The sequence below is a fragment of the Zootoca vivipara genome, chromosome 2 (genome assembly GCF_965207765.1).
Source record: "Zootoca vivipara chromosome 2, rZooViv2.hap1.1, whole genome shotgun sequence".
Classification (NCBI taxonomy): Eukaryota; Metazoa; Chordata; class Lepidosauria; order Squamata; family Lacertidae; genus Zootoca; species Zootoca vivipara.
This window is the reverse complement of record NC_142584.1, coordinates 32,077,855-32,104,512: the sequence shown is the minus strand read 5'-3', so window position 1 is coordinate 32,104,512 and position 26,658 is coordinate 32,077,855. Positions and strand designations below refer to the sequence as shown.

At 42.1% G+C, this 26,658-nt stretch overlaps 2 protein-coding genes and 1 long non-coding RNA gene across 10 annotated transcripts in view; 2 read left to right on the top strand and 1 right to left on the bottom strand.

Moving 5' to 3' along the window:
- The window catches only part of LOC148686801 (uncharacterized), a 34,097-nt gene extending 30,405 nt beyond the window's left edge, over positions 1-3,692 (top strand). Inside the window, exon 3 of the long non-coding RNA XR_015948035.1 lies at positions 3,554-3,692. This is a non-coding gene — a long non-coding RNA (uncharacterized LOC148686801). The remainder of the gene's footprint in view (positions 1-3,553) is intronic.
- SAP30BP (SAP30 binding protein) overlaps positions 1-17,233 on the bottom strand; it is a 36,550-nt gene extending 19,317 nt beyond the window's left edge. The window contains exons 1-3 of one of the 2 annotated variants that reach the window (XM_035104493.3): positions 17,091-17,233; positions 14,977-15,086; positions 10,810-10,857 (exon numbers count right to left, since the gene is read on the bottom strand). In XM_035104493.3, coding sequence (XP_034960384.1) covers positions 10,810-10,857; positions 14,977-15,086; positions 17,091-17,208 — 276 coding nt within the window. In that variant the 5' untranslated portion in view covers positions 17,209-17,233. The remainder of the gene's footprint in view (positions 1-10,809; positions 10,858-14,976; positions 15,087-17,090) is intronic. The other variant, XM_060271840.2, reaches the window with a different exon arrangement.
- Positions 17,234-17,333: 100 nt separating this feature from the next.
- Positions 17,334-26,658, top strand: part of RECQL5 (RecQ like helicase 5) — a 51,843-nt gene continuing 42,518 nt past the window's right edge. Inside the window, exons 1-8 of one of the 7 annotated variants that reach the window (XM_035104476.3) lie at positions 17,334-17,410; positions 18,583-18,717; positions 20,305-20,426; positions 21,096-21,614; positions 22,809-22,914; positions 25,378-25,489; positions 25,761-25,923; positions 26,437-26,522. In XM_035104476.3, the coding sequence (XP_034960367.1) occupies positions 18,597-18,717; positions 20,305-20,426; positions 21,096-21,614; positions 22,809-22,914; positions 25,378-25,489; positions 25,761-25,923; positions 26,437-26,522 (1,229 nt within the window). In that variant the 5' untranslated portion in view covers positions 17,334-17,410; positions 18,583-18,596. Of the gene's footprint in view, positions 17,529-17,659; positions 17,784-18,396; positions 18,534-18,582; positions 18,718-20,304; positions 20,427-21,095; positions 21,615-22,808; positions 22,915-25,377; positions 25,490-25,760; positions 25,924-26,436; positions 26,527-26,658 lie in introns of those variants that run through there. The other 6 variants (XM_088661566.1, XM_035104474.3, XM_088661567.1 and 3 more) reach the window with 6 other exon arrangements.

Below are 26,658 nucleotides of genomic sequence, written 5' to 3'. Positions count from 1 at the left end.
TAGATACCCTTATGCTCCATGAATCTGCCAAATCCATTTTTATTGCCACCTAAGTTGGTGGCCATTGCTAAATTTTGCAGAAGTAAATGCCATAGTTTAGCTACGGTATATGCTGTGTGAAGCGTTACTTCCTGAATCTCCCACTATTAAGCAAATGAGAACTTCTATTATGCTCCCCTTATTCACCCCTCCCAATGAATTTAAAAGCTCCAAACTTTTCTTCACAAAGAAGTTGTTCCAGGCCCCTAGTCACTTTGGTTGCTGTTTCCTGCATCTCTTTCAGTTCTACAATAGCTTTCCTAAGATGTGTGGACCGGAGCTGTATACACTGATTCCCTGTTAAATGAGTGGACAGTCAAATCTAGACTGTTGCAATGTATCATCCAACTCTGGGGCACTTGCAGCAGAATCAAGTGGTGCCTTCATCAAGGCAAGAGTGTTTTTCCTTTTTACTCACACGTGGCTCTAGCATAAAGCTAAGTCTCCTAGGCTTCAAGCCTCATGAAACCTGTATCCCTGGGCCAAATAAGACTATCAAAATTTATGTAAAACATGGAATAATAAATACTATTGTACATAGTGTCTGGCAGCAGCAGAAATGAATGATCCTATGAATCATGGGATAGCTCTGTCAGTAGAGTATGAGAGTCTTAATCTCAGGGTTGTGGGTTCAAGCCCCACATTGTACAGAAGATTCCTACATTGCAGAGGGTTGGACTAGATGACCCTTGTGGTCCCTTTCCAACTCTACAGTTCTATGATTCTATGGACTTCACAAGGTGCAGATATTATAATGTGAAATACTTAAACAGCACTTTCCCCAGACTTGGCTCAGATTTTTCGGTATAAAGGTTGATCTGTCATATAAAAAGGGAAAGCACTGCCTTATTCAGAGGTACAAAATATGAGAGGGTATTAGTGCAGAGTAGGACTGAGAATGCCATTAAAATGACTACAGCGAATATCAGAAGAGGAAGGTTTTTAAATTACTACCGGTACTTTCAAATTTCCAAATTTCTCTGAGATAGAGGTATCACAAACCTAGGGATACAAATGGAACCCACAGATATACATGAGCACCCTCAGCATAATGAAAGGTCATACAAATGTTAGGATGTCATCAGTCATCTTTGGATCTCACTCAGGAGCAGTACAGAACAAGACAATCTTTTGTTATCATAACCTTGAGCTCTGGAATGTTGTGGGTGTCTGACGGGGCGGCAGAAGGGAACGGGTCAAGTTAAACCTATACGTCTTCTAAATAAGCTGTGCTGTCAACCACTCTAATCAAATCAGTTTGCAAATAAAGGCTGGGTTATTCAGCCACTGGCTACCTTGCATCATCAGGAAAATACCCCCAAACAGACAGTAAGAACAGTCAACCTTTTGCACTTTTGTAAACCAAGGTCAATCATAGCACTTCTGTCCTATCTGATAACTGATATGGCATGACAGCAAGGCCAGAGCAATCAATAAAAGCTGCTTTGCACTTTAGATGACAGGACCTTACAGAAACAGGTAAGTACAGGTTGTGCACGCTGCCCAAGATTTCTAGGATATTGGTAGTGGTGAGTCATTGCAAGTCTTAGGTCAAATGGTTCAAGTTTGAAGTTGTGTGCTCCTACTATATGTTTGCTACTGGAAAGCAACCAAAACACCTCCCCCAAACACGAACATCTCAATAATGGTCTGGTTCACATTAACACTAAATCATGGTTTAGCCCTATCATGACCAAAGTCCCAATCCTATCCTCCACCTGCTTTTCCTCTTGTATTATTTTGTTTCACTTCCTGGCTTGTCCCAACGTATGAAGCAAAGAGGCAACTTCAAACTATGGATTATGAATCTGGTTTATTTCAAAACTAACCTGGATTTGTTTTAAATCACTAAACTCTGCTTTGTAGTCAAGGACAAGCCAAGATTCATGGAAAGTGAAGCCAAATGTTCCAGAAGTGCAGGAGGAGAGGAGGGTGGGAGCCTGCAGCACTGCACTGCTTGGACTTGTTTCAGCTCTTGCAACCTGGATCATTTCCTTCTTCATAGTCAGCCTTGACTATCTCATCTTTAGGATATTGGAGTTACTGAAAAATGCCACTTGTCACAGAATGGCAGTTTAAGTTTCTCTTTGCAATCATGAGCTATCACAACAACTTTTAAATACACTGATTCCCAGTAAGTTAAATATCGCCTGCAAATTCAAGTTATAGAGCACGTGTGCAGGACATTTGCATGGTAGTCCATAACAGTAATTCTAGACAAATGAATTTATTATGCACCTGACAGTACCAAATCTATAACTGAGCTATAAATTCAAGCTATCACAACATATTAATACTATCATTTCTGAAACACTTAGTGGTTTTTTTTTCATTTTTAAGCTAGCTATATTTATGAAGCTGAGAGGGCTGAGGGAAAAGGCTTGGACTCAAAGCCACATCCTCCATTGTTTGGGATTTAAACAGCTTTCTCTGAAGAAGGGCTCCCTATAACCAACAAACAGCTGGTTGGTTGTTACAGTGAACTCCTTTAAAGGCAAGCTCCAAGCACCAATTAGCTGACTGGCACTGAAAACATGTCTTCAAAGGATCAGTAGTTACAGCAACTGCTTTAGAACATGGACAGATATCTATCACCTGAAATTATGACAATAGGTGATTGAGAAGTAGGTGGCCTCACCAACCTATCAAGTGTGGCCCACGGGGAGTTGTACAGCTTTCTGCACTATCCCACATGAACAGGAGAAACAGGATAGGAGTTCTAGATATGATGCTTTATTAATGGCAATATTTATCGTTTACATAGTTCTTTGCTAAGTTACCAGCAGCTGTTCTTCAGACTATCCAGCAAATTTGCTATTAAAAAGGAAGATATGCCAGCAAGTGATAATCAAAAATGCTAAAAAGTACTGTATAATCTACACATTCAGAACTTGACTGATTAAAAGGCAACATCTGTACAAGATGAGGAACATATATAAAGCCCTGTAAGTAGCTAATATTCTCAACCTGTCAGACTTCTTGGCTTTAGTCTATATGTAAATTGCTTTGCATATATACAATTTAATAACAGATTATTACTTCAGAGGAAGGGCAAGAACCCCCAACCCAATCTAGACATCCATCAGAATTCAGGAAACAAACATGCAGGGTGAGAATTGCATGACAAACTATTTTCATCTACAGTATTGAAAATTATATGGCATACATTAACTTCAATACATTGTCCCAATTTCAGTCTGCATGGAGCTGTGGGAGAGTAAAAGCAGGAAGTTTTCCTGTCCAACAATGAGGGTGGGAGGGAAAATACTGGGAGAAGGCCCAAAACAAACCACACTTCCCATGGATGTATCCTGTTTGCCAGCTTCGTGACCAGCCCGTAGGACAAATGCCAAACATAAGATGAGAAACAAATTTTTTTCTGGGGGGAAATATTAGGAAGCTCAGCAGGTTACACTGTGGATTCTGCTAAAGGTAAAGGGAGAAATTCATGTATACCTCTGTAAATAAATCCCTTTTTCCAGATTCCTGCATGACAACTATATTTATTTTGCAGAGGCGAGAACAAAAAAAATATTATCCCAGCTGCAAACAGGAAGGAACATCAATTTATGAAGAGTCAACTCCTCAGATTGTAATCTTTTCGATCTTAACATAACAGAAAGCAGATGTCTTTAATTTTGCCTTTTACTTTTAAGCTATATTAACACTGTATAAATCCACTGAACTACTATGGCAGACACCCAAACAAACAACATTTGGCAAACCAGAAGTCAACTGAATCATGAAAGTGTTTTTAAACCCACGAGAGTCCTTAAATACCCTAACACTGAATGTCAGGTCCAGGGACCTGTCATCAACTACTAGCTTTTCTTTGCATTTAACCCCAAAGTTGTTAAGCTTTTTTAGGATTGAAGTTGGGCTTTTTAAAGGATTTTACACCTGCCACGGGAGCCAGATTAAATCGACCACCGGGCTGGATTAGGCCCCCCCCAAACGGACTTTGGACATGCCTGAACTAGAGGGAAGCTCATCAGTATGGCAGAGCTGAAAGCAGCTGCAAAAATTGTGGCTCATCGTTTCCGTCCCCCAATGAAAATTTTATTAAGATTTTCTAAATAAGTTGCATATGGAGTTTCTAACTATACAATTACCAACAACATCCTATCCCTGTACCCTGCTTGATTTGTTTGTCGTGTTCAACGTCTAGACTAAGGGAGCGTTTATTTGCCAGCCCACTGCTTGGATACCTCAGTTGGTTAGAGTGTGGTGCTAACAATACCAAGGTTGCAGGTTTGATCCCTTGTAAGGGACGAGCTGCACATTCCTGTATTGCAGGGGGTTGGACTACATGATCTTCAGGGTCCCTTCCAACTCGTAAGATTCTATGAGATACTTTCTGACTTTTAGTCAGAAAATGGTATGCTACAATTGAATTTTGTAAAATATGTTTAGGAACATTCATAATTAAGAATTGTAGGCTTTTACAGTGGTCCCTCGGGTTACAAACACTTCGGGTTACAGACTCTGCTAACCTGGAAGTGGTATCTTGGGTTAAGAACTTTACCTCAGGATGAAAACAGAAATCGCGTGGTGGCGGCAGCGGGAGGCCCCATTAGCTAAAGTGGTACCCCAGGTTAAGAATGGTTTCAGGTTAAGAACGGACCTCCAGAACGAATTAAGTTCATAACCAGAGGTACCACAGTTCTGTTTTAGACAGGGTGCCGACACTACAGCTTCCCAGGGTTTCTCAATTTTCAGCTAGTTGCTATCAATGCTTCATGCAGCATGCTCTCCATAACTTGAACAGAAATCCCACTCACTAGTACAGTCATACCTCTGTTTAAGTATGCCTCGGTTTGAGTACTTTCAGTTTAAGTACTCCGCAGACCTGTCAGGTTAAGTACGCTTCAGGTTAAGTACGGACTTCCAGAACCAATTACACTCATACTTCGGGTTAAGCATGCTTCAGGTTGAGTAGTCCGCGGACCCGTCTGGAACGGATTAATCCACTTTCCATTACTTTCAATGGGAAAGTTTGCTTCGGGTTAAGTAAACTTCAGATTAAGTACAGACTTCCAGAACCAATTGTGTACTTAAACCGAGGTATCACTGTAATGTGCAGTATTTGAATAGCTACTAGTGGCTGGCTTAAACAGAAAAGGAAAAGCACCTCTCCTTAGGAAGCACTAGAGAGCATCTTTGGATTAAAAAACAACTGAATTCACCCCAAGACCTTTTCTTACAAGAGGCACTCACCTCTATGGTACTTTTGCTTAGTGGCATGTGGATGAACACACTCACGGTCTGACAAGTCTCAATTAGCCCGGGGGACAGCCATTTCCTGCAGAGAGGTACGGTAACTTTTTTTGATGACGTGAGATGTGGAAACTGACTAGATGCAGTGTTCACTTTTAACCTGGGTCCTAAGCTAGGCTTTGACATGCTTAATATACAAAATGGGGTTGTTGTTTTTAATGCAAGAATGTCAACAGTCAAGAAATCGCAAGGAAAGAACAGCGCTCAAGTCATCAGGTCTCTCAGCAAGGGGCATTTGGGAAGGGTAGCTTTTTTCCCTGGCAGCTAACACAATCTAAAATACCCTTCTCTCCTCTTTGAAAGCCACACCACACCCATGTGAACAATCTGTGGTATTCAACACTTGAGGGAGTCGGGGGTTTGTTGCAGCTTGCACTCCTGCTGTGGGAAGAACAAGCAGACACGTAATGGACATGTCTCATCTTCCAAACAGCTAACCAAAGCTGTTCTACAAAGGTCCTAGGAAGTTTCATTCCCTCATTCACTTTTATAGTACAGTATAAATAACTGGGCAGAAAGTAGTAATGGAGGAGACACGAGACTTTATTCTGGGTTTCCTTTTTTTTTTTGCTCCTGTTTGGATTAACCATTAACATTAGGCTTAGATGCATGAGGGACAACCATGTGTTACTTTCTAGACCAGACACCAACTAGTTTTTGCTAAGAGGGTAACTTTGAGAAGCAAATGGTTGTGCCAAGGTGGTATCCCTACTCCCAGAAATGACCTGCTAGAAAGTTCTACTAGTACAACTACCATTTCCACCTATACTGTACTCCTCTTGCATCTGGGTTGGTAGCTGGTAGGATAATTTGACTCAGACACTGGCAGTTGGTGATCCCTATAGCCTATCAGTGGTTTTCTAACCTTGACTCACAATAGACAGTGCATGACTCACACTGTGCCCCTCATTCCTCTTGGCATTTTAAGTAACCATCTGAATACCTCTTCCTGTTAAAGACCAGGGGTGGCAATTTATGATCCATTATTTGCAGACTTTAGTCCTTGGCACAGCACCTGACAACAGAATAAAGGATTCTAGAGAATCTTCGCTCTTTCCAAAGGGCAAGAGACAGTTCAAACTACTCTGCCTTTTTGTCAAAGATCATGACTATACTATACAAAAGCAGCATGCAATTGGAAATGGGCGGTGAAGAGAGAGGGAGGGGATGGCAACAATCTGATCTTTCAAATCTTACACTGAACTCCCACCAGTGCTAAAACCAAATACTAAAGTTACAGTGAGACGTCAACATGGCTTCTTAGACTATCCATTGAAGTAATGTTCAGGGGAAAGTATTTTGGTGTTGCAAATTCAATACTGCTTCAATTTAGAATTGTAAATGGCAGCATTCTAACCAAATCCGGAAAGGGGTATGAAGAGAAGGAGCTCCTCAAAGGATTTTAAGTGTTTTAATGCACACAAGCAAGTGTCGAAGGCTCACTTGAAAAGGGCAGGGCACTGTGTATTAACTTGCTCATATCAGCATAGTCAGATTAGTAATCATGGGCAAAGGTAATTATTCCTGTGAACATTACCTGGATGACTTAAGCAGAAGGAATGGTCTCACTTGTTACCTCTTGTAGTTTACCTATATTCAAACTTAGAACCAGAATTCTTCAGGAGAGTCCTCTGCAAGACACACACTTTAAGGTGCATATTCTGCAATTACCTTTTCAGATTTTTACAGTGGTACCTCGGGTTAAGAACTTAATTCGGTCTGGAGTTCCGAATGACAGGTCATCGTCACTGCTATTCTGGGGGAGGTAAGGCCACAGGGAAAGGGGAACCAGGGAGCATATCATAGCATTTTGTCATAGGGATTTGGCCACTGTGAGAACATTTAGAAACCAGATGGGCCTTTGGTCTGATTCAGCAGGACTCTTCTTATGAATTATGAGAGAAATTACATATGCATTTTTTTCCTGAAAAGATTGATAATTGGGCATTTCCACCATAAAGTCAGCCCCATTACTGGCCATACATCCAACACTTACTACCCTTATCTGGGCAGATTTAGCCAATATGGAGTTACCATATTTTTCTGTGTATAAGACGCCCCCATGTATAAGACACCCCCTATTTTGGGGGACTCGGATTTAAGAAAACCCACCCTCAGCACTAGCCATGTATAAGACACCCCCTAATTTTTGACATATTTTTAAGGGGGAAATCCTAGTCTTATACATGGGAAAATACGGTATATGCCACTAACAAAGCAGTTTATAATTTTCTTTTATATTCAAGAACATGCTCTCTACACTGCATTTAACATATCTCAGTATTAGTGCTTGTTGAAATATTATCTCAATTTCTTTGCCCATAGTTGAAAATAGATTACATTAAAGAAATATCTAGGGAGAAGATGGTTCTATAACACCCCCAGATAGACATAATAGATGCTATACAGCGATTGCAGTTTATTACTGCTGCATTTATAATTTTTTACTGTATCAAGGTAATATTGTCAACGGAATTGTGACATCTTTCTGCTCTATCCAGAGCCTCCTTTTTAAAGACTCTGGCCTACTTTAACTAGCCTTGCCCTGAGGGTTAAGAGGAAATCACTGCTTGACATCAATGTCTGAACTTGAAAAGCTTACTGGAACATGCTGTTCACATATGCAATGTGGCTGTAAAGTCTTCTGTTAAGTTTCAACTATATTATCTATAGCAACATCGAGCAGCACAAGTTTCAACTATATTATCTATAGCAACATCGAGCAGCACAAGTCCCAAAAATGGAAGAATACTGTGGTAGCCTTTTATGAACACACAGCAGCTTAACACAACTATAGTAGCTTAACTTTGATAAATCCACCTGGAAAAACAGTGACACCTTCTGGTGTACTATTGAATAGGTAACGTGATTTTGAATAAAGGAAGGGCTCTCTAACCAGTTAAGAGATTTAAGTTGAACTGCATAACAGATAATCAGGTAACCAGCCCAGAAAGTGTTACGATGTAACTACAAGACAGGAAGGAACTCAAAGGCCATACACAGTGCTCCACATGCACAAACTATAAAAACCAGCTCCTGAAGATTGGGTGGGTGGGAGACCTGAGTGGCATTTGATTCAGGGAGGGGCTATGACAGGAAGATAAAAACAGGATTGCACCATCACATTACACAGAATGTAGGAGGCCAAACAAGAAGTAGTTTTGGAAATTGGTACACAGCATTTGATATTGGCTAGGCACATTTTGGCCTTGGCTATTGGCCACTTGCGACCAAGTGAAGATTCCTAGGTGCCAGGATGGCACCTGAAATCACCACCTGGAGGTGCATCCCTGGGGATCCTTGGATCTTGATTGCTTTCATACACTAGCAACACATTCTGTATAATTCTATTCGTTATATTTTATCTGCACAATCAGAATGAAATTCAGGGACCAAGAAAGTTGTATTGGGGGGGCGACTTTTGAGCCACCAGGCCCCCAAATGGCCACTAGGCATTCCCTTTTGGCGACTGTAACCCTGGTTTAAAGAGCCATTTGGCGCCTAGCTTATATATCTGAGTTTCTAACACTGCTAGTATGGCATAACTTTGATGCTTCCATACAGTCAATGTAATATCTATATGGTACATGTAGTGCAGCACATCCTTGTCATGCAAAAGGTCCCAGGTTCTATTCCTGCCCCTCCAGAAAAAAATGAAAAACCCAACTTAAATTAGTGGATAGCGGGAAAGAAGCTTGCCCAAGGTTCTGGAGAACTACTGACAGAGCAGACAACACCATACTAGACTATTATGTAAATGAGCAGCTTTATATAAAAAAATTCACAAAATAAACTTAAGAGTTTATGTGGAAAAGATTACATTAGTGTAACATCAGTATACCATAGTTTACCTAGTCAGCATAAAGTTTAGCATGTCAATGCAATGAATGCCCAAGATTCTGGCCACAGCACAATTCAACATACAACGATAGCTGCTGATCACACTGACACAGCACAGACACTGCTAAATGATGGTCAGAAGACAGGAAGCATACTGTGAAACTGCTCCTGCTTTTCCTTTCCTTGGTTTGCGCTAACATTTTCACCAAGTTACAGGTAGGTAGCAGTGTTGGTCTGAGTCGAAGCAAAATAAAAAAATTCCTTCAGTAGCACCTTAAAGACCAACTAAGTTTTTATTTTGGTATGAGCTTTCGTGTGCATGCACACTTAATCAGATACACTGAAACAGAATCCACCAAACCCTTATGTATATTCAGAGGGTGGGGGTGGGGGTGATGGGGATGGGTGATGGGAGTGGTAAACCTGTAGATAGCTGTTAACGACTGCTGATGACTGCAATTGGTCCTGGGGGGGAGAGCAAGGGCTGAGGCGCTAAAGAAAGCTTGAGATAATGAGATAAGAATCCAATGTCTTTAAGAGCAGTTGTTAACAGCCATCTACAGGTTTACCACTCCCATCAGCCCATCACCCATTCCCATCACCCCCACCCCCACCCTCTGAATATACATAAGGGTTTGGCGGATTCTGTTTCAGTGTATCTGACGAAGTGTGCATGCACACGAAAGCTCATACCAAAATAAAAACTTAGTTGGTCTTTAAGGTGCTACTGAAGGATTTTTTTTATTTTCACCAAGGTTAGTACAAACCAGCAGGCTTGTATCAGGGTCTGCAAATCATCTCTGAACTTTGCTTGGCATCAGTACATACTGCAATGCTACACTTGGGGCAAAATTGGAAAAGATAAGCAAATTCATACATGTGAGAGGAGGAAGGGGGGACTCACGCCAGTGTCACCCTCTTAGTCTACTCTGCAGCACATAATTATTTACCACAACTCCCCACCCCTGCACCAAAAATCAGTTGCTAGACCAAATCCCGTGTCACTCACTGGGATGAGACAGTTTGAACATAGTACACCAATCCTGGCCCAACTGCACTGGCTGCCGATTATTTTTTGGGCCCAATCTGAACTGCTGGTTTTGATCTATAAAGTCTTAAAGAGCTCAGGACTGCAATACCTGAAGGACCACCTCTCCCCCATATAAACCATCCCGGAATCTGCATTCATCATTTGAGGCCCATCTTCATGTGGTTCCTCCACATTAGGTCTGGAGGTTGGCAACATGAGAACTTTCTGGGCAGCATGGCTCATGTTATATACATAGCGTGCTAGTGGGCATTTGGCTCACCACATACTCCAGTATTATTAAACACAAGGCAGTATTAAACACTGTATAGATTCAAATAAGTACACATGTACTCTTAGCAAAATATGCTTGCACATGGCAAGAACTAATCTGATCATTCAGAACCCATGCAAAATATTTCATAATGTAGTGAGTTACCTAATTTGTTCTGGAAAGTCATTTTAGTAGCCTTTCAAAATCTGGGCTATTTCTAAGTATTTCAAGAGTTTCTTCCCCCAGACCCCACAACAAGATTTTGCACCAGCTTGTCAACAATATGAGAGGCAAATGATGAACTAATCATGCCATTTACACTGTATTCCCATCATAACACTCTTCCAAATACCTTTAGGTCATCAGCCTCAGGTTTTTCAGTCTCTGAATCGTCATCTTCCTATAAGACAAAGAATTTACAGGATTAAGCTTTAAAGAGTGGGCTCAGCAAGTTCTTGCATGTGTAGCAAGGGACTTGCATTAAATAGCCCAGCTTCACGTTTGCATTCAGCTGAGCTGTTCTTGCAATGCTTTTCCCTTCCTCTGATAACATCAATTCAGATAAAATATGACATTAACATCTAATCTACATCTAATCAAACAGGTGTCGGTGTAGATTCCAAATGCCCATATAACATTTGTCGAAAAACAGACAACAAAAAGGCCAGCACAGATAGGAAAAGAAATTTGTGTCAAGTGGAAATTATTCAATGCCACTCTTTTATACCAAGACTGTTCATAAAGAGCAAACAAACATGAGATCTAAACAAACTAGCAATTATTAACACCTCTCGGATTTTGTGACCTCCAAAACACAGTGTATGCTCACTGAGTCTGAACTGGCAGTGACTGACCATTAGCGAAACATTGGGAATGTAGTGGATACCTTGGTGAAAACATCAATCCAGTGTGTGACAGCTGAGAAGATGATGAATACTATGTTAGGAATCATTAGTAAAGGGACTGAACACGGAACTGCCAGTATCAAAATGCCATTCATTATATGGTACAACCACGCTGAGAAACCAGTGTACTGTTCTGGTTGTGTTATCTCAAAAAAGACATTAGAAAGGTTCAGAAAGGGGGGGGAGACACATCACCAAGGGAATGGAGGAAAGGTTACAACATATGGGACTTTTTAGTCTAGAGAAAAGGTGAATTAGAAGTTGATAAAATGATGCATAGTATGGAAAAAGTGGGTGCAGAGAAGTTTTTTGCCCTCTCTTATGACACTCATGGATGAAGCTGAATTTTGGAAGAGTCAGGACAATACTTCTTCACACAGTGCATACCTAAACAATGGAACTCACTCCCACATCCCCAGTGATAGCTACCAGTTTGGATGGCTTTAGAAAATTAGACAAATTCATGGAGGATAAGGCTATGTTCTACCTCCAGTGTCAGATGCAGTAGGCCTCTGAATACCAGTTCGGAGGAATCTCAGGTTAGGAGAGTGCTGTTGCACTCAGGTTCTGATAGTGGGCTTCCTATAGGCATCTAGTTGCCCACTGTGTTGGACAAGATGGTCCTTTGGCCCATTCCAGCAGGCTCTTCTTATGCTCTTAAACCAGTGACAGGCAACCTTTTGAGCTCGGTGTGTCAAAATTGGCCAAAAAACCCGAGCATAACTGGTGGTGTGTCACTTCAAGAAAAAAACCATAATTTCACGATATTTATAGTTTAAATAACAAAAATGGATAATTGCAATATATAACTGTAATTAAGAAACCAAAAACTAATTATTCAACCAAACCAAAGACCACTTATTTATCATAAAGTGCCCAGAGTTGCTGAGCTTTTTTGGGGAAGCTGCTAACCTTTGGAGGTTTTTTTGGGGGGTGCAAAAGTTGCTTTGCTTTTTGGGGGGAGATGCCCCATAGATGCTGCGCTTTTTTTGGGGGGAAGAGAACAAAAATAAATGACGAATAATACCTTCGCTAGAACTAACACACAGCACCGACATAGTCTGCCAAAGCGCCAAAAAACCAGCACAGAACGGGTTAAAAAACTAACGCTGTTACACCCAATAATAGTCTGCCAAAGCGCCAGAAAAAACAGCACAGAAAGGGTTGACAAGCTGTAGCGGAGACAAGGAGCGGGAGAACAAATTGGGGGGGGGCGACACAACAACAACAGCGCGAATGGGCCGATGGGGCCTGTGCCAGCAGTGAGGGCTCTGCGTTTCACGTCTGACACGCGTGTCATAGGTTCGCCATCACTGTCTTAAACCAACAAAATCCACACCTCTGAAGAAGACAACCCAAATTGTTGGCAAAGTTGAAATCAATGTGGGAATGGGGAAGACAGTATTTAAGAAGATCAGCATACAAGTATTGCCTTGAAGTTACATTACCAATCTGTGGGTTCTGATGATTGCTAAAGAACAATTCAATGAAGTCCCAAAGTTTCCATTCCCTTTCAGCAGCAGACACCAAAATTATTACCGCACCCATTTTGTGCATCTTTTTACATCTGATAAAGACCTAGCAGGTTCTCTATGAGACTTGTATACTGAACAATTGACATTTCACAGACTCCAAAATAAAAATCAACCAAGACTATAAAAAGGTAGTTCTCCCTCACCCCATTCTCAATAAAAAGGATTGCCTAAGTTTTAACAAGAACAAAAGCTTAGCTACTGTATTATGTAGAACATTAAATAATAATTCCACTCAATACAAACCTGTTTTGTTCTCAGTTAAAATAATACCAATTATAGGCACTGTTATTCAAGCTAAAGTGAATACCATACAGAAAAATAGGGAATTAGACCGTAGTCTGAAAAACTGTCCTCAAGTTATCTACTTTTTAATGTGTTTGGTTCTAAGGATGTTGTTAATTTTTATTTCTGAACAATATACATATGCAAAGTTGTCACCAGACAAAAGGAACACACATGCAGACAGGAAGCCACATATACTGCAGTAGTACTTTGCTTCTTGCAAACTAGTAAAAACATACAGAAATGCACATTACTTCTGTTGAAAAAAGCTGTGAAAGGTGATAAGAGTACTATAACTACAACTAAGCCAGAATGCGGCAGCTAGACTGGTGACTGGGGGCGGCTGCCGAGACCATATAACACCTGTCCTGAAAGACCTACATTGGCTCCCAGTACATTTCCGAGCACAAATCAAAGTTTTGGGGTTGACCTTTAAAGCCCTAAAGGGCCTCGGCCCAGTATACCTGAAGGAGCGTCTCCTCCCCCATCATTCTGCCCGGACACTGAGGTCCAGCGCCAAGGGCCTTCTGGCGGTTCCCTCACTGCGAGAAGCAAAGCTACAGGGAACCAGGCAGAGGGCCTTCTCGGTAGTGGCGCCCGCCCTGTGGAAAGCCCTCCCATCAGATGTCAGAGAGATAACTAACTACCTGACACTCAGAAGACATCTGATGGCAGCCCTGTTCAGGGAAGTTTTTAATCTGTGACATGTTAATGTATTTTAAATCTTTCTTGGAAGCCGCCCAGAGTGGCTGGGGAAACCCAGCCAGGTGGGCAGGGTAAAAATAATAAATTATTATTAATTATTATTATAAAATGAAAAAAAAGTTTGGAGAAATGTTCATCACAGTAACCTCTTAGAAAATGTGATCTTAGTGTCTGCTCTAGCAATTTTACAGATAATGATAAGCACAATGCTAAAAATTGGGAGACCAATCTTAACCCAGCAAGAAACTGTTACTGCAAAACAACTGGAGCAAATTGTCCTCTCCATCCGACAGGTTATACTACAGGATGAAATTTATACAGTTACAACCAGACACACACAAACCAGGTATATGACAAAGCAGCAGGGAAACTAAATTTCAAATGTCTGTCATGTTAATATTGCCAACATCAACAAGCAACTATTTTAATATAAAAGTGTACTGTAGATCCCCCCCCCGCGCGCCTTTATCTTATTGTGTACTAGACATTTCTCACACAACACAGGAAATGGAATTTACTACCCTAATGAAATATATGGTGTAAAAAACACCCTCTCCAGCATATCTCGGAATACAGGGACTACATAGACCCTTCTCAGACATCTTTCTTCATACATTTTAACAGCTCATTTGAGATAATGTTGTTCCTTAAAATTGGAAGGAAGGAAATACAACAAAGATTTTTACAACTTATCTAGGGTACAGACCACTTAATAGGAGCCATAGAGAATGTTACTGTAACAAGTGGATGCCAAAGAGCCCACTATAAAACTGAAGGGATGGCTTGTTGGTAGAGCAGGAGACTCAATCTCAGGGTTGTGGGTTCAAGCACCACTTTGGGTAAAGGATTCCTGCCTTGCTAGGGGTTGGACATTACCCCAGTTGTCCCTTCCAACTCTACAGTTCTATGAAAAGTCATACTTCCAGATGTGTTAAGATTTACTTCTCTTACATTTTAAGCTAAAACTCCATAAGCACATACATAACAATAAGGGAAAGAAATAAGAGGTGGGGAGCCAGGCGAATCTATTACAAAGTGGAAGGCACAAAAGAAGTTTGTATAGACTCAGCATTAATATAATTATATACCTACCGATTGTCTACTATTTTCATCTTCATCGTCATCATAACCATCCTCCTCTCCCTCCATTTTACTGAAATCATCCTCTCCGTAGCCTTCTGACACCAGACCTCCTTTCTCTTCTACCTCATCCAAAACAAGGAAAAATAAAAATCAAGTTAGTGATCATTTGGCATTCCAATGGAAACATATGCAAGAGATTGATACTGATTTAACAATAGTATGTGTTGTTATTAAAAAAATAGGGGGGGTTGGCTTTTGCTGCCCAACTCCCCAAGGGACTGAGTCCCCTAAATCCATGATCGGTCAGAGATGAATGGATGGAGGCAAGGATCCAGTGAAAGCAAAGAGTATCTTTTATTATCTGTTGCAACAGAGTTCCCCCACGCACACACTTGCAAGGAGGTGAGAGAGATCCAGAACGAAGATAAGAAAGCTCCTATAAAGACTTTTGAAATTGCACACCCCTTAGCCCAAGACCACCCCCAAAACATCATACATACATCACAGAAGGAGGCAGTCTTCCAGCAGAAATTTGAATGCAACTTCTCTCCTGTATTAAGGTACCTGATAACATCTTTCTGATTGCATTGCCTGGGTAGCCAGGCCACTCCTTTTGAGTTGGTAAATACTATAGTTCCTGAATCTTGTATTAAGGTACCTGATAACATCTTTCTGATTGCATTGCCTGGGTTTTCTGATTGCATTACCTTTTCTTTCTGATTGCATTACCTTTTGAGTTGGTAAATACTATAGTTCCTGAATCTCTATTGATAGTCTGTAAACCTTAACAGATACTTGCCAGACTGGACCTGCCGAGAGATGTAAGCCCCTACATTACAGGTAGTTTTATTAACTGGATTTGGAGGTGAAAAGACAATTGGAAAACTTCCTCCAACTGCAGATAAATATTTGAGGCCCTTTTGGGAGGGTCAAAATGGCTTCAGGATTGCTCTCCTGTACTATTTTAGACATGTGGTTTATATACTTATGTATGTGTGGTTACCTTGTGCATTTATGAACATTTATTCTATATTTGAGACATTAGAATTCTTATAACAATTAACACACACATAAACAACTGCAAAGTGTCCTTAAAATTGTGTGATGGCCCTGATAATTACAAATTTGGGCACACAATTCACAGCTTTCATAAAACCAAACACTGCAGCTGCATATTACGGTTGTTGTTGTTGTTGTTAAGAAGTTAACAGCACATTTTACATATAAAGGTTCCAGTGTGGCTGCACATCAGAAGCTAGTTTTGAATCACAGGCATTTGAAATACACCTCTGAGAAAGAAAACCGGCTGGAAGGCAGACATCATGTGTGGGGGCTGGGTAGGCTTGGGATGGGGAAATAAATCAGTGGCACAACATATGCTTTATAAGTAGAATGCCCAATGTCAGGCATCTCCTTTTAAAAGGATATCAAGCACTAATGTCGAGGAAGAGCCAACGGCCCAGGCCTTTGGGATGCGCTGCCAGCCACAATACAGCAGCGAATAACAATAATTTAGGTCAGGGCCGGATTTAGGTTTGAGGAGGCCCTAAGCTACTAAAGGTAATGGGACCCTTTATATGTTCAGCTGTCCTTTGTCAACAACAAATAGTCACTTTTTGTGTGTTGAATATATGCTATATGGTAATTTATGGACCTAATAGGTCTCAAAAGCCATTTGCACATAACAAATAAGAGCCTACACAACACAAAACACTGTTGCTGTATGCAGGTATTATTTTGTTTTTTATCATATATTTTGGAAATGTACATCCAGGTTTTTTTCCTTTAATTTTTTTGGGGCCCCCCAAGAGTGTGGGGCCCTAAGCTTGTTTAGCTTATACGTAAATCCGGCAGATAAATTCTAGGTGAATTCGTAGCCTCACTATGCGCCCTAAACACAAGTAACGCTAGGCAGAAGATGCTGCTTGGCGAAACGCCACGTCTTCTTCCATCATCCCAGAGAAGCGTGATTATTTCCCCCTTTTACCGAACAGCGGCGGGGCGGGTAATATCCTCCCATCACAGACCCCAAGCTTGCCGTGGAGGCCCCGGCGTAAAAAAAGACACCCCCGAACACCCGTCGTTCCTTAATGCCCCCCGCCATAGTCCCACCAAGGCCTCACCCGTCGTTCCTGTTCCTCGCTCGCTGGCCGCTCCACCGGCCTCACTATCGGATTCGGGCTCGGAATCCTCAGCATAAACGGCCAAAGAAGAGAGGACGCTTTTCTTCGCCGCCGCCATTTTCTTCTATCCGAGCTTCGCGAGCGAATTGCCTTCCGGCGCGCACGAGTGACGCACGACGCGGGCTGCTGGGGAAATGCTGTTGCCGCAGCAACCGCTCTTATATCCTCCCGAACGGAAGCAGTCGCGGACGTCATCTCGACGCGCGCCAAATCCGTGCCGTTGCCGGAAACTGCCTGAGCGCGCGGGTGGCGGGTGGGCGGTAAGCGGCGACTCGGAAGGGCCCCGGAGTGTAGTTGGACGATGTTGTAAAACTTAAAACATTCGCCCTGACAGAGGCGTAGCTGGGAGCCAGTGGCCTGCCTTCTCTGAGACGGAGGGTACTGGAGTGCGCGCGAAGACTTGTCTGCTTCTGCTACTTTTTACCCCCCTAGACTAGCCGAAAGCCGGGCTGAGGCTCTCCACGTAGCTCCTGCTCTTTCCCTCTCCCGCTTTATCTGTGGTAGTTCTACTGGGCAGCTGGACATTATTTGGGAAGAAGGAAACGGAGACTGGTCAGGGAAGGCCTTGGAACTCTAGTAAAATTCAGAAGGAAGAGGGTCGTTAAGAATCGTAGTGTTCTGCTACACAGTAAGGTTGGGGGCTAATTTACCTTAGTGCTTAGGAATTGTTTCAGTTTCTTTCCCCTGAAAGAGCTGGCATATGAGTTGGGTTAAAAGAATGTATAAATAGGTTTGAGGTCAGGCTTCAGAGGAAGTAACGTAACTTAAAAAGCAGCTGTAGGATTAGTAGGAGCGAAGAAAACCAGCCCCAAAGTGACTCGCAGCAGCTAATGAGAAGCAGTATGTTCTGATATGAGGGGTATTTTTGTTTTCAGGTAGCATTCTCTAATTTGGCTTTTCAGATGGCGCAGGCATTTCGAGAACTCTCTCTGTTTTATTGGATTAGAGAACATAGCTGAATGTAGATGTTTGTGCCAAAAGGAAAGTGTGGACATAAATAAGTTTGGGTATATCTAAATGAGGGACGCAGGTGGCGCTGTGGGTTAAACCATAGAGCCCAGGGCTTGCCGATCAGAAGGTCGGCGGTTCGAATCCCTGCGACGGGGTGAGCTCCCGTTGCTCGTTCCCAGCTCCTACCAACCTAGCAGTTTGAAAGCACGTCTGTATGCTGCTCTGGTTTGCCAGAAGCGGCTTTGCCATGCTGGCCACATCACCTGGAAGCTGTACGCCAGCTCCCTCGGCCAATAACACGAGATGAGCGCCACAACCCCAGAGTCAGGGGTCCCTTTATCTTTACTGGATATCTAAATGGGGCTGTTCCACTCTGCCTGCCCTGAGAAGCCCCTTGTGGCTAAATGATGGATTGTAGCAGATGAACATACGGTAATTGCACAAAGATCCTCTCCTTATCTCTATTTTGAATTATCTCCAGTATCTCCTTATAAGATGAGTAACTGCTCTTCCTCAAGACTAGAAGATAGAGTTCAGCGAACTCTGAAAAAAGTGTTTGGATTTGACACTTTCAAGACCTCATTGCAGGAAAGTGCAACCAGAACTGTTGTGAAAGGTAAATTGCAAATACCTGTTTTTGCAATATGTAGTAGGGTTGAATAATTTGGTCTCTTTCTTTTCTACGTACTATTCAAAACACCACAGTTCCTTCATTTCTGCTAAATGTAAAAACATGATGACAAATGATACTTACAGAAATTAGATTTCTGCTTTTGAGTTTGCATTAATTACACTATATGGCACAAAGGCTATACAATTTGTATAAATATATTTCCCCTATAGCTGAAGCTGCTCTGGTCAAATTTTAGGCAGGGGTGGCTGACCTGTGGCCCTCCAGGTGTTACTGATGGAAGCTGCAAATCCAGCAGCTCCCGTGGGGCCACAAGTTAGCCAGCCCTAATTTATTTATTAAATTTATATCCTCTTCTTCCCAAAGGAGCATAGGACTTACAATCCATTATAAATTCCTCAGTGAGATGTCTCTTATAGGGAGCAAGTGAATGCTTGGCCAAGGCTGCTGCCCAAGGGAATAAGCTCTATTGAACAGTGAGGTATACTTCCAAGCAAACATGGTTTGCACTCTCAGTCTCTTTAAATTCACTGTGTCCTAATCTAGTTCTTTGGTTATGGCAATTCCTGTATTTTTTGGGTTATTAGGTTTGCAGCATGGTGCTAAATGTGCTTGCTGGGAAGTAAGCCTCATTCTGTTCACTGACATTTACTGTCAATTGTGTTTATGTTTGCAGTATGTTGTCTGAAAGTGAGTTGCTTTAAGCTGAGCAAATCTTTAAACCTGGAACAGTTGCACCCAAACTTAAAGCATGATCCACTGTGTGACACTGGCATTGGTACTTGAGAAGTAGAAGCCGCCAAAGATACCATGCAGGTGTCGTGCTATCCAGCTGGGAGTTGAAAGGCAGTCAAGAGACATTCCACATTCAGATTTTGGCCATTTCATTTGGCCATTATTTGTATGGCTGTGCATTGAGGCATAGTCTACACAAAGCTGGGTTTTGTGTTGTCATTTGATAGCTGGCATATGCCCCTGCTTGGCCATTAGAGATATGGAAACCTAGAAAAATTGAGAAAGGGGACATTTCCCATCCCTATATTTCTTGGCCTTCACAGTCGTATTGGCTATGAACAGAAGTGGGGTACCCATTGCATTTTTCTAGTGCAGGGCTTTCTGGAGCAAGCTAGACGGTAGGATCTGAACCAATAGCTTCAAGTTACAAGAAATGAGATTCTGACTCAACATCAGAAATAACATTCTGGCAAGGAAGAGCTGTTTGACAGTGGAATGGACTCTCTCAGAAGGTGGTGGACTCTCCTGGTTTTTAAGCAGAGGTTGAATCGCCATCTGTTATGGATGCTTTAGTTGAGATTCCAGCATTTCAGGGTGTTGGACTAGGTGACCCACAGAGTCCCTTCCAACTCTACAATCTATGATTCTGTGTAACAAGTGTTCTATTTTTCTGTTAAGAATCACTTTATTGTCTTGCCAGCACAGTGTTTATATAGAGATTTTGTAAGTGTTATCATATTTCCCCAAAACACTTAGTGTCCACGCCCCCAGCCCAGAAATGCAGATAAATATATTTGTGTTTAAAAAGCCTTGATTGCTTCATTGTTGCCTTTGCAGGGGAGAAGGATGTCTTTGTATGCATGCCCACTGGCGCAGGGAAATCCCTGTGCTACCAGCTTCCCGCAGTCCTGGCAACAGGAATCACTATTGTCATTTCACCTTTAATTTCACTGATTCAGGTAATACCTCTTTTTGTAAGAAAGAAAGGAATCTTGAAGAACCTCTTGCGTCTTTCTTATGGTCAAAAAAGTAAAATCTGAGATGATTGAAATAGAATAGGTACCATTTTAGCTGAATCCACCTCATCTGTGGTGTCTGGTTGACCAAATACAGATCATAGTTATGTTCTTGTATAATTCAGTGGTGTGCTATAACCTGTTAGAAATAATCCTTTTTATAATAATTCCTAATAGTCTTAATGTATTGGATGTTTGAGTGAAGAAGGTTATCCTGGTTTTTAAAAAAATGTATCTGTAGGATTGACTGGTATGCAATTAAAAATGCAAGATATTGACACAATCCCCTGTTCTCTAAAGTAAACTAATATGGTTTCTTGAATTTTACCACTTCAGAGACACAAATTGATTGCCAGACATTGTGAAATTATCATTGCTAATTAAATAGAGACTGATAGTCTTGTCATTTGATTATGTTGGACTGCCTAATTACAACCAGTTTCTGTAAAAGAACAATATTTTAAGTCTTTGAAATAAATATAACACAGAGATGTGTTTTGGAAACTACAGGGCTGGTGGTAAAGCCTGATTGATTAGGAATATATCTGTATGACAGCTATTTTGGTAGGAGGATGCTTTCCTCTAAGCACCTTGCTCTTTTTTCTTTCACAGGACCAAGTGGACCATTTGCTCTTGCTTAGAGTGAAAGCCTGCTCTCTTAACTCCAAGATTTCTGCTCAGGAGAAAAAGGCCATCTTAGCTGACTTGATGTGTGACAAGCCTCAGATAAAGCTCCTCTACATCACACCAGAGATGGCAGCTTCTTCTTCCTTTCAGCCCACCCTGAAGGTTCTAGTGTCTCGAAACCTTCTCTCCTACCTAATAGTTGATGAGGCTCACTGTGTTTCTCAGTGGGGGCATGACTTCCGACCAGACTACTTGAGACTTGGCTCTTTGCGCGGTCAAATCCCCAACACTCCATGCATAGCCCTGACTGCCACAGCCACTAAACAGGTCCAAGATGATATTGTAGCATCGCTTAAGCTAAAGAGGCCTGTCGCCACCTTCAAAACACCTTGCTTCAGGTCCAACCTGTTCTATGATGTGCAGTATAAAGATGTCTTAACGAATCCATATGAAAATCTGAAGGATTTCTGTCTGAAGTGTCTTGGGCAGAGGAATGACTCCGGGGTGAGCGAAATCTGCAGGAAACATTTTGTTTTTAAAGTTTTCTCCCCTGCCTATCTGACTCTAGGCAGCTTTCATTTTAAGTGGATTAGAATATATTTCCTAAAACTTAATTTTATAGACCTTAGGCGTATACAGGGACAGGGAGAGATTATAATGCTTTTAGAGCATTGGGCGTTGTGATGGTGCCCAGCGCTGTATGATCCTCCACCAGCTGAGAGGGGACAGCTGCCCAGGGTGGCAAACGATCTCCCTGAGCCCCTTGCATCCCCCATCAAGAGAGGGAGATAGCTGCTCACCAGCAAAGGGAGTGGCAACGGGGGTGGGACGGGGCACCACACTGGGCATGTGCAGCACTCACCATGCTCTCTCGCTTAGCAGTCACTGAGGTGCTTCAGAGAAGGATGCCATCACCTCTCCTGGCAGCCCAGCTCCAAACTCTGCCACTGGACTAGCAGGCCAAATTTTTTAATAATGTTCCTCAGCAAGGGCTCATGGACACCTTGCACAGGGGAGTTGAAGCAACTTTGTCCAATGTGCCCTAGCCTCCATTTCCAGCCAGCAAGCATTGTAAGGGCACCCACTGGATAAGTGTTAATCTCTTCAGAATTCCTCACAGATTTGGCAGCCTGGTATCCCAAGGACCAGAGGCTTCGCTTGTAAAGCAAAGCTGTCATTCACCGTGAAGGAGGGATTGAGAGATCTGTCAAGAGTCATTCATAGAATTTAAGAACCAGAAGCCCTTCTGTGGATTTAGTTTTTATCGTAGTTCATACATTTTTAAAGCATTTCCCAATAACTTTTTTTTTAAGGGAGAGGAGGAAGAGTTAAATCTGAGATTCTCAAGAGAGTTGATTTCATTGGATTGCATGTTCCCTTCTACGAAATTCATACATAAAATATGATATATGAAATGCATATGAAAGGCTATTACTACTGGCTGGAATCCAACACAGCACTAAATCTCTTGTTCTGTCAGCACAAGGATTTCTGTTTGTGTAGGATGTTTGTGTGGAAGAGAGGGAAAGTCCTGTTGCACAAGTAGAAATCCTTTTGCTGGCAGGGATGTGGCTGTTGAATACCACCCGTTGTTTTGTTCTTCATGATACCTTGGATCTATACCAGCACTTAATACCATTAATAGGTTTCCTTATGACACTTTGATTTATGTTGCCTACTCTTTCTCCCCCTGTGTAGCGCTACTCAGGCTGCGGAATTGTCTACTGCAGGAAGAGAGAAGTATGTGAACAAGTGGCTATTGAACTTAGCTACAGAGGAGTCAACTCCAAGGCATATCATGCAGGTAGAAAAAAACTGTGTTACTTTGATCCGTAAGCATTTTTTAAGTATGCAAAAGAGTTCTTTATTTTAGCCTCAGGGTCCAGTCAGTGTGTGGTTGCAAAACCTGGTCGTGACTTGTTTTTCTTTGATATGTTCTTTAGAAAGTAAATTCAGTACCATACTGATATGACCTTGCTGAATAGAGCCCTTTCCAAAGCACAGGAGCCTGATTATCCTGCCAGATCATTGTGTCTGGGGTAAGATTTCAGATCACTCAAAATTCAGGGCCAGAGGGAGTGGCAAAGTCCTACATCTGTTCTAGACTGCACTTCTCTTCAGCATGGCCAATGGTTAGATATGATGGGGATTGTAATACATAACACCTGGGAGGCACAGGGTTTGGGGAGGCTGATGTGTACCGTGTTTCTCACATTTTCAGACGTAGCCATAATATAAGCCATAGCAGGATTTCTAGGCAATTGCGCGATATAAGTCATACCCCGAAAATAAGATATAGTGAAAGGCCCTTCATCCACTACCGGTAGCAATAACCCCCCTCCCGCTAGCTCACTCCCCCCCCTTAAAAATCTCCCCCCATTTTGCTGTCGCTCCACAGAAAAGCTTGTAAAGATGCACCGAAGAGACGTAGCTGCTGGCTGCCGAAGCCTCGTGATTTCCCCTCCCCGTTTCTGAGAGCATTTTTTTTAAAATAAAAGGATTCAAAAATATATATTTTAGCCAAGCTATGTGAACTCTACTTGGTGAAGAGGGCAAAAGTGGCATTTGCGGTGGGGAGGAGAGGAAGGCACGAAGAAGAAAAGAGGGGCGATTAAAGACGCTGCCTCGTGAATGACCTCCGTGTGCGCGTCTCTCTCTCTCTCTCCCTCTCCCCCTCTCCCCCTATGCGTCTCTCTCTTTCTGCCCCTCACACACACAGCCCACCTTTCCCTTCCATTCACCTTTTCCCCCTTCCATTCTATGTGCCCAGCCATGAGTTGCCTGTTGATTTCCTCTTGATGGCCAAGACAGAGAGCGAGGCAGGCAAACTGAAATTAAAACTGCAGCTAGGAAAGTGCAGAGCTCTCGCAGACACACGTGCGGTTTTTTAAAAACTGACATCCCCTCCCCTCTCGTTTTGCCGAGAGACCCAGACAACTTGCATTCCTAAGCTTCAAAGGATATGCATATGAAAGAGGAGATTAAGGAGATAGATAAAGACAACTTCCTATTATCACCTTGCCTTTGTCCTGAAAGGTAGAAACCATATGATAGCCATGAGATCTGGGCATCAAAGGAAAGTACTTAACAGCTGTTTGGTAAAGCCAATTGTGATCTCAGGTAGCATCTGGCTAATCAGTCCTGAGAGACAGAAACCGTGATTTCTAAATAGAGAAATAAACACAGCCAATTGTACAGCATCTGTAAAATTCATATAAAAATCATTTCCCTGTTATGATCCAGCCCCCGAATAAGACACCCCCGAAAATAAGCCATAGGCTTGTTTTCTTGAGTAAAATAAATATAAGACAGTGTCTTAAAATGTGAGAATCACTATATGAATGATTGCCATACCCCAGCATTCCTTTCTATTCCTAGTTAACTTTAACCCAGCTCCCTTTTCCTAGTCCCTTTTCTCTATGTGCTTATTGTAATTCCTCCTTTCCTGGACCTCCCCCAAACCTCTCCTGCTCCAGCTTGCTTTTCTTTGCCTCATGACTCTCCCACTCTTCCCTTCCAAGTCCTCCTGTTTCTTCTGCCATTTCTGAATGCTTATCTCTATCCGCTACCACCTTCTCTTTCCCCCTTTTATTTGGCTTGCAACTGAATTAATGCCAAAAGTGTGGCTAAATTGAGTACTACTGGTGTATTGACTTTCCCTGAAGCCCTTTGCACTCAGCTTTGCTTTAGTTTCCCCACACACGAGTTCATAGGGGGAAAAAGTCTCGTACTTGGGTTCTATACTTGTTCCTTACTGCTTTTTCGATGATACTTCTTGTCAGTACTAGGTTGGGATCATAAGCAGCTATACAAGGAACTGGAATGTATTCTCCAACACATGCTCCCTGCCACCAGGAGTTGGGTCCTGGAGTGTCACAGGTCATAGGTGTTGCTCTGTTGACCCCAGCAGGACTTCTAATTCTTCTGCCTGGCCAAACTGGAAGCCTCATTGCTTCCCTGCTAATCACAGTGCTTTATGGACACATTTTTATTCCCTTCTGTGTCTGAAGAAGGTTTGGGGATCTGAGGACACATAGTCTTGGGAGCTTATGGAGTTAGACTCCATCCTCAGACCATGAGAATTCTGTTTTAAGTCTTGGATTCTCCTCACACATGCTGGCAAAACAGGATAGGAGAAGTAGGCAGGTAGATGGATTCAAAGACACCTAATGACTGAAAGATTGTTGTGGTTTGCCCCTTGGTGATGACGGTAGGAGCAGAGGTTCTTCCTGCTGGTATTGCACTCTTGTCTTTTGCTTCTTCTCAGGACTGAAAGTAGCAGAGAGAACATCGGTTCAGAATGAGTGGATGGAGGAGAAGGTTCCAGTTATTGTTGCTACTATCAGTTTTGGAATGGGAGTTGACAAAGCTAATGTCAGGTGTGTGAAGTCATCCCAAATGGCCGATGCATACTGTTTGCTCCTTATACATTTGCTCAACATCTGGAAGAACCTGGTATACCACTTTATTTCCTTGCCTGCCCCTCTTAATTGAAGGGTGTAATTAACAGCAAAAATTGGGCTTCTCACAGAGTGATCTATTTTTTATTTTATTTTTGTATGCTTAGGTTGGTCTTGGATTTGTATGCAGTTCTAGTTTTGTTCAGATAGGGATTTGAAAGTAATAGCTTAATTGTCTTACACCATGCAGATTTGTTGCACATTGGAATCTTGCACAATCTATAGCTGGGTATTACCAGGAGTCCGGAAGGGCTGGGAGAGATGGAAAGCCATCCAGCTGTCGCCTCTATTACTCACGGGAAGACAGGGATCAAATCAGCTTCCTAATCAAGAAGGAACTTGCTACGTTGCAGGTGAGAGCCTTGTGTGACATTGTTCAATGCAGCTCACATGCCTTAGCTAATAGTCCTTTGATTACAATGAACTATATATTATGCTCTTGCATGGATGTAGTGTAATTGTATGTAATTTTAATTTTGTGAGGTCCTTGCACATGATAATTAAGAGGGCAAGATACTGTATACATTTTACTAAATACATGGCAGTATAGAGACCTTTAGATTTCCCTACTGTCACTTCAGAGGGGCTACATATGGAGTCATTTGTTGCTGCATTAGAGAAGTACTGGAGGCAACATTAGGATGAAAATATAACATTAAGGTTTGGTTGCACTGAGGTGCACAAAAGGTGCACCTGCAAAGTTTGTGGTTTTACCTAAGTGTAGCACTCCTACAGAGTTGAATGAATAGTTGGTTATAGTGTCAAAATGTAACTAGAGGAAAGAGGTGTAGTTCTGAAAGAATGCTTTTGAACGCAGTGATTCTAAAAATAAGTGGTTTTGCTTATTTGGCTTTACCTTTCTTCAGGAAAAGCAAGGCTCCAGTCGGAAAGAATCCAGTAAAGCTATGCTGAAAGACTTTGATGCTATGGTGGCCTTCTCTGAAGAACTGGGGTAGGTTTATCCTAATAGTTGATAGATTGGAGAAACATATATTTATTTTCCAGTGGTTGGAATCTTGAGGGCTTTGCTTTTTATGATGTGGAAATGCAACATGATAGACTGATCTCATAATGGGGAATTATATGTA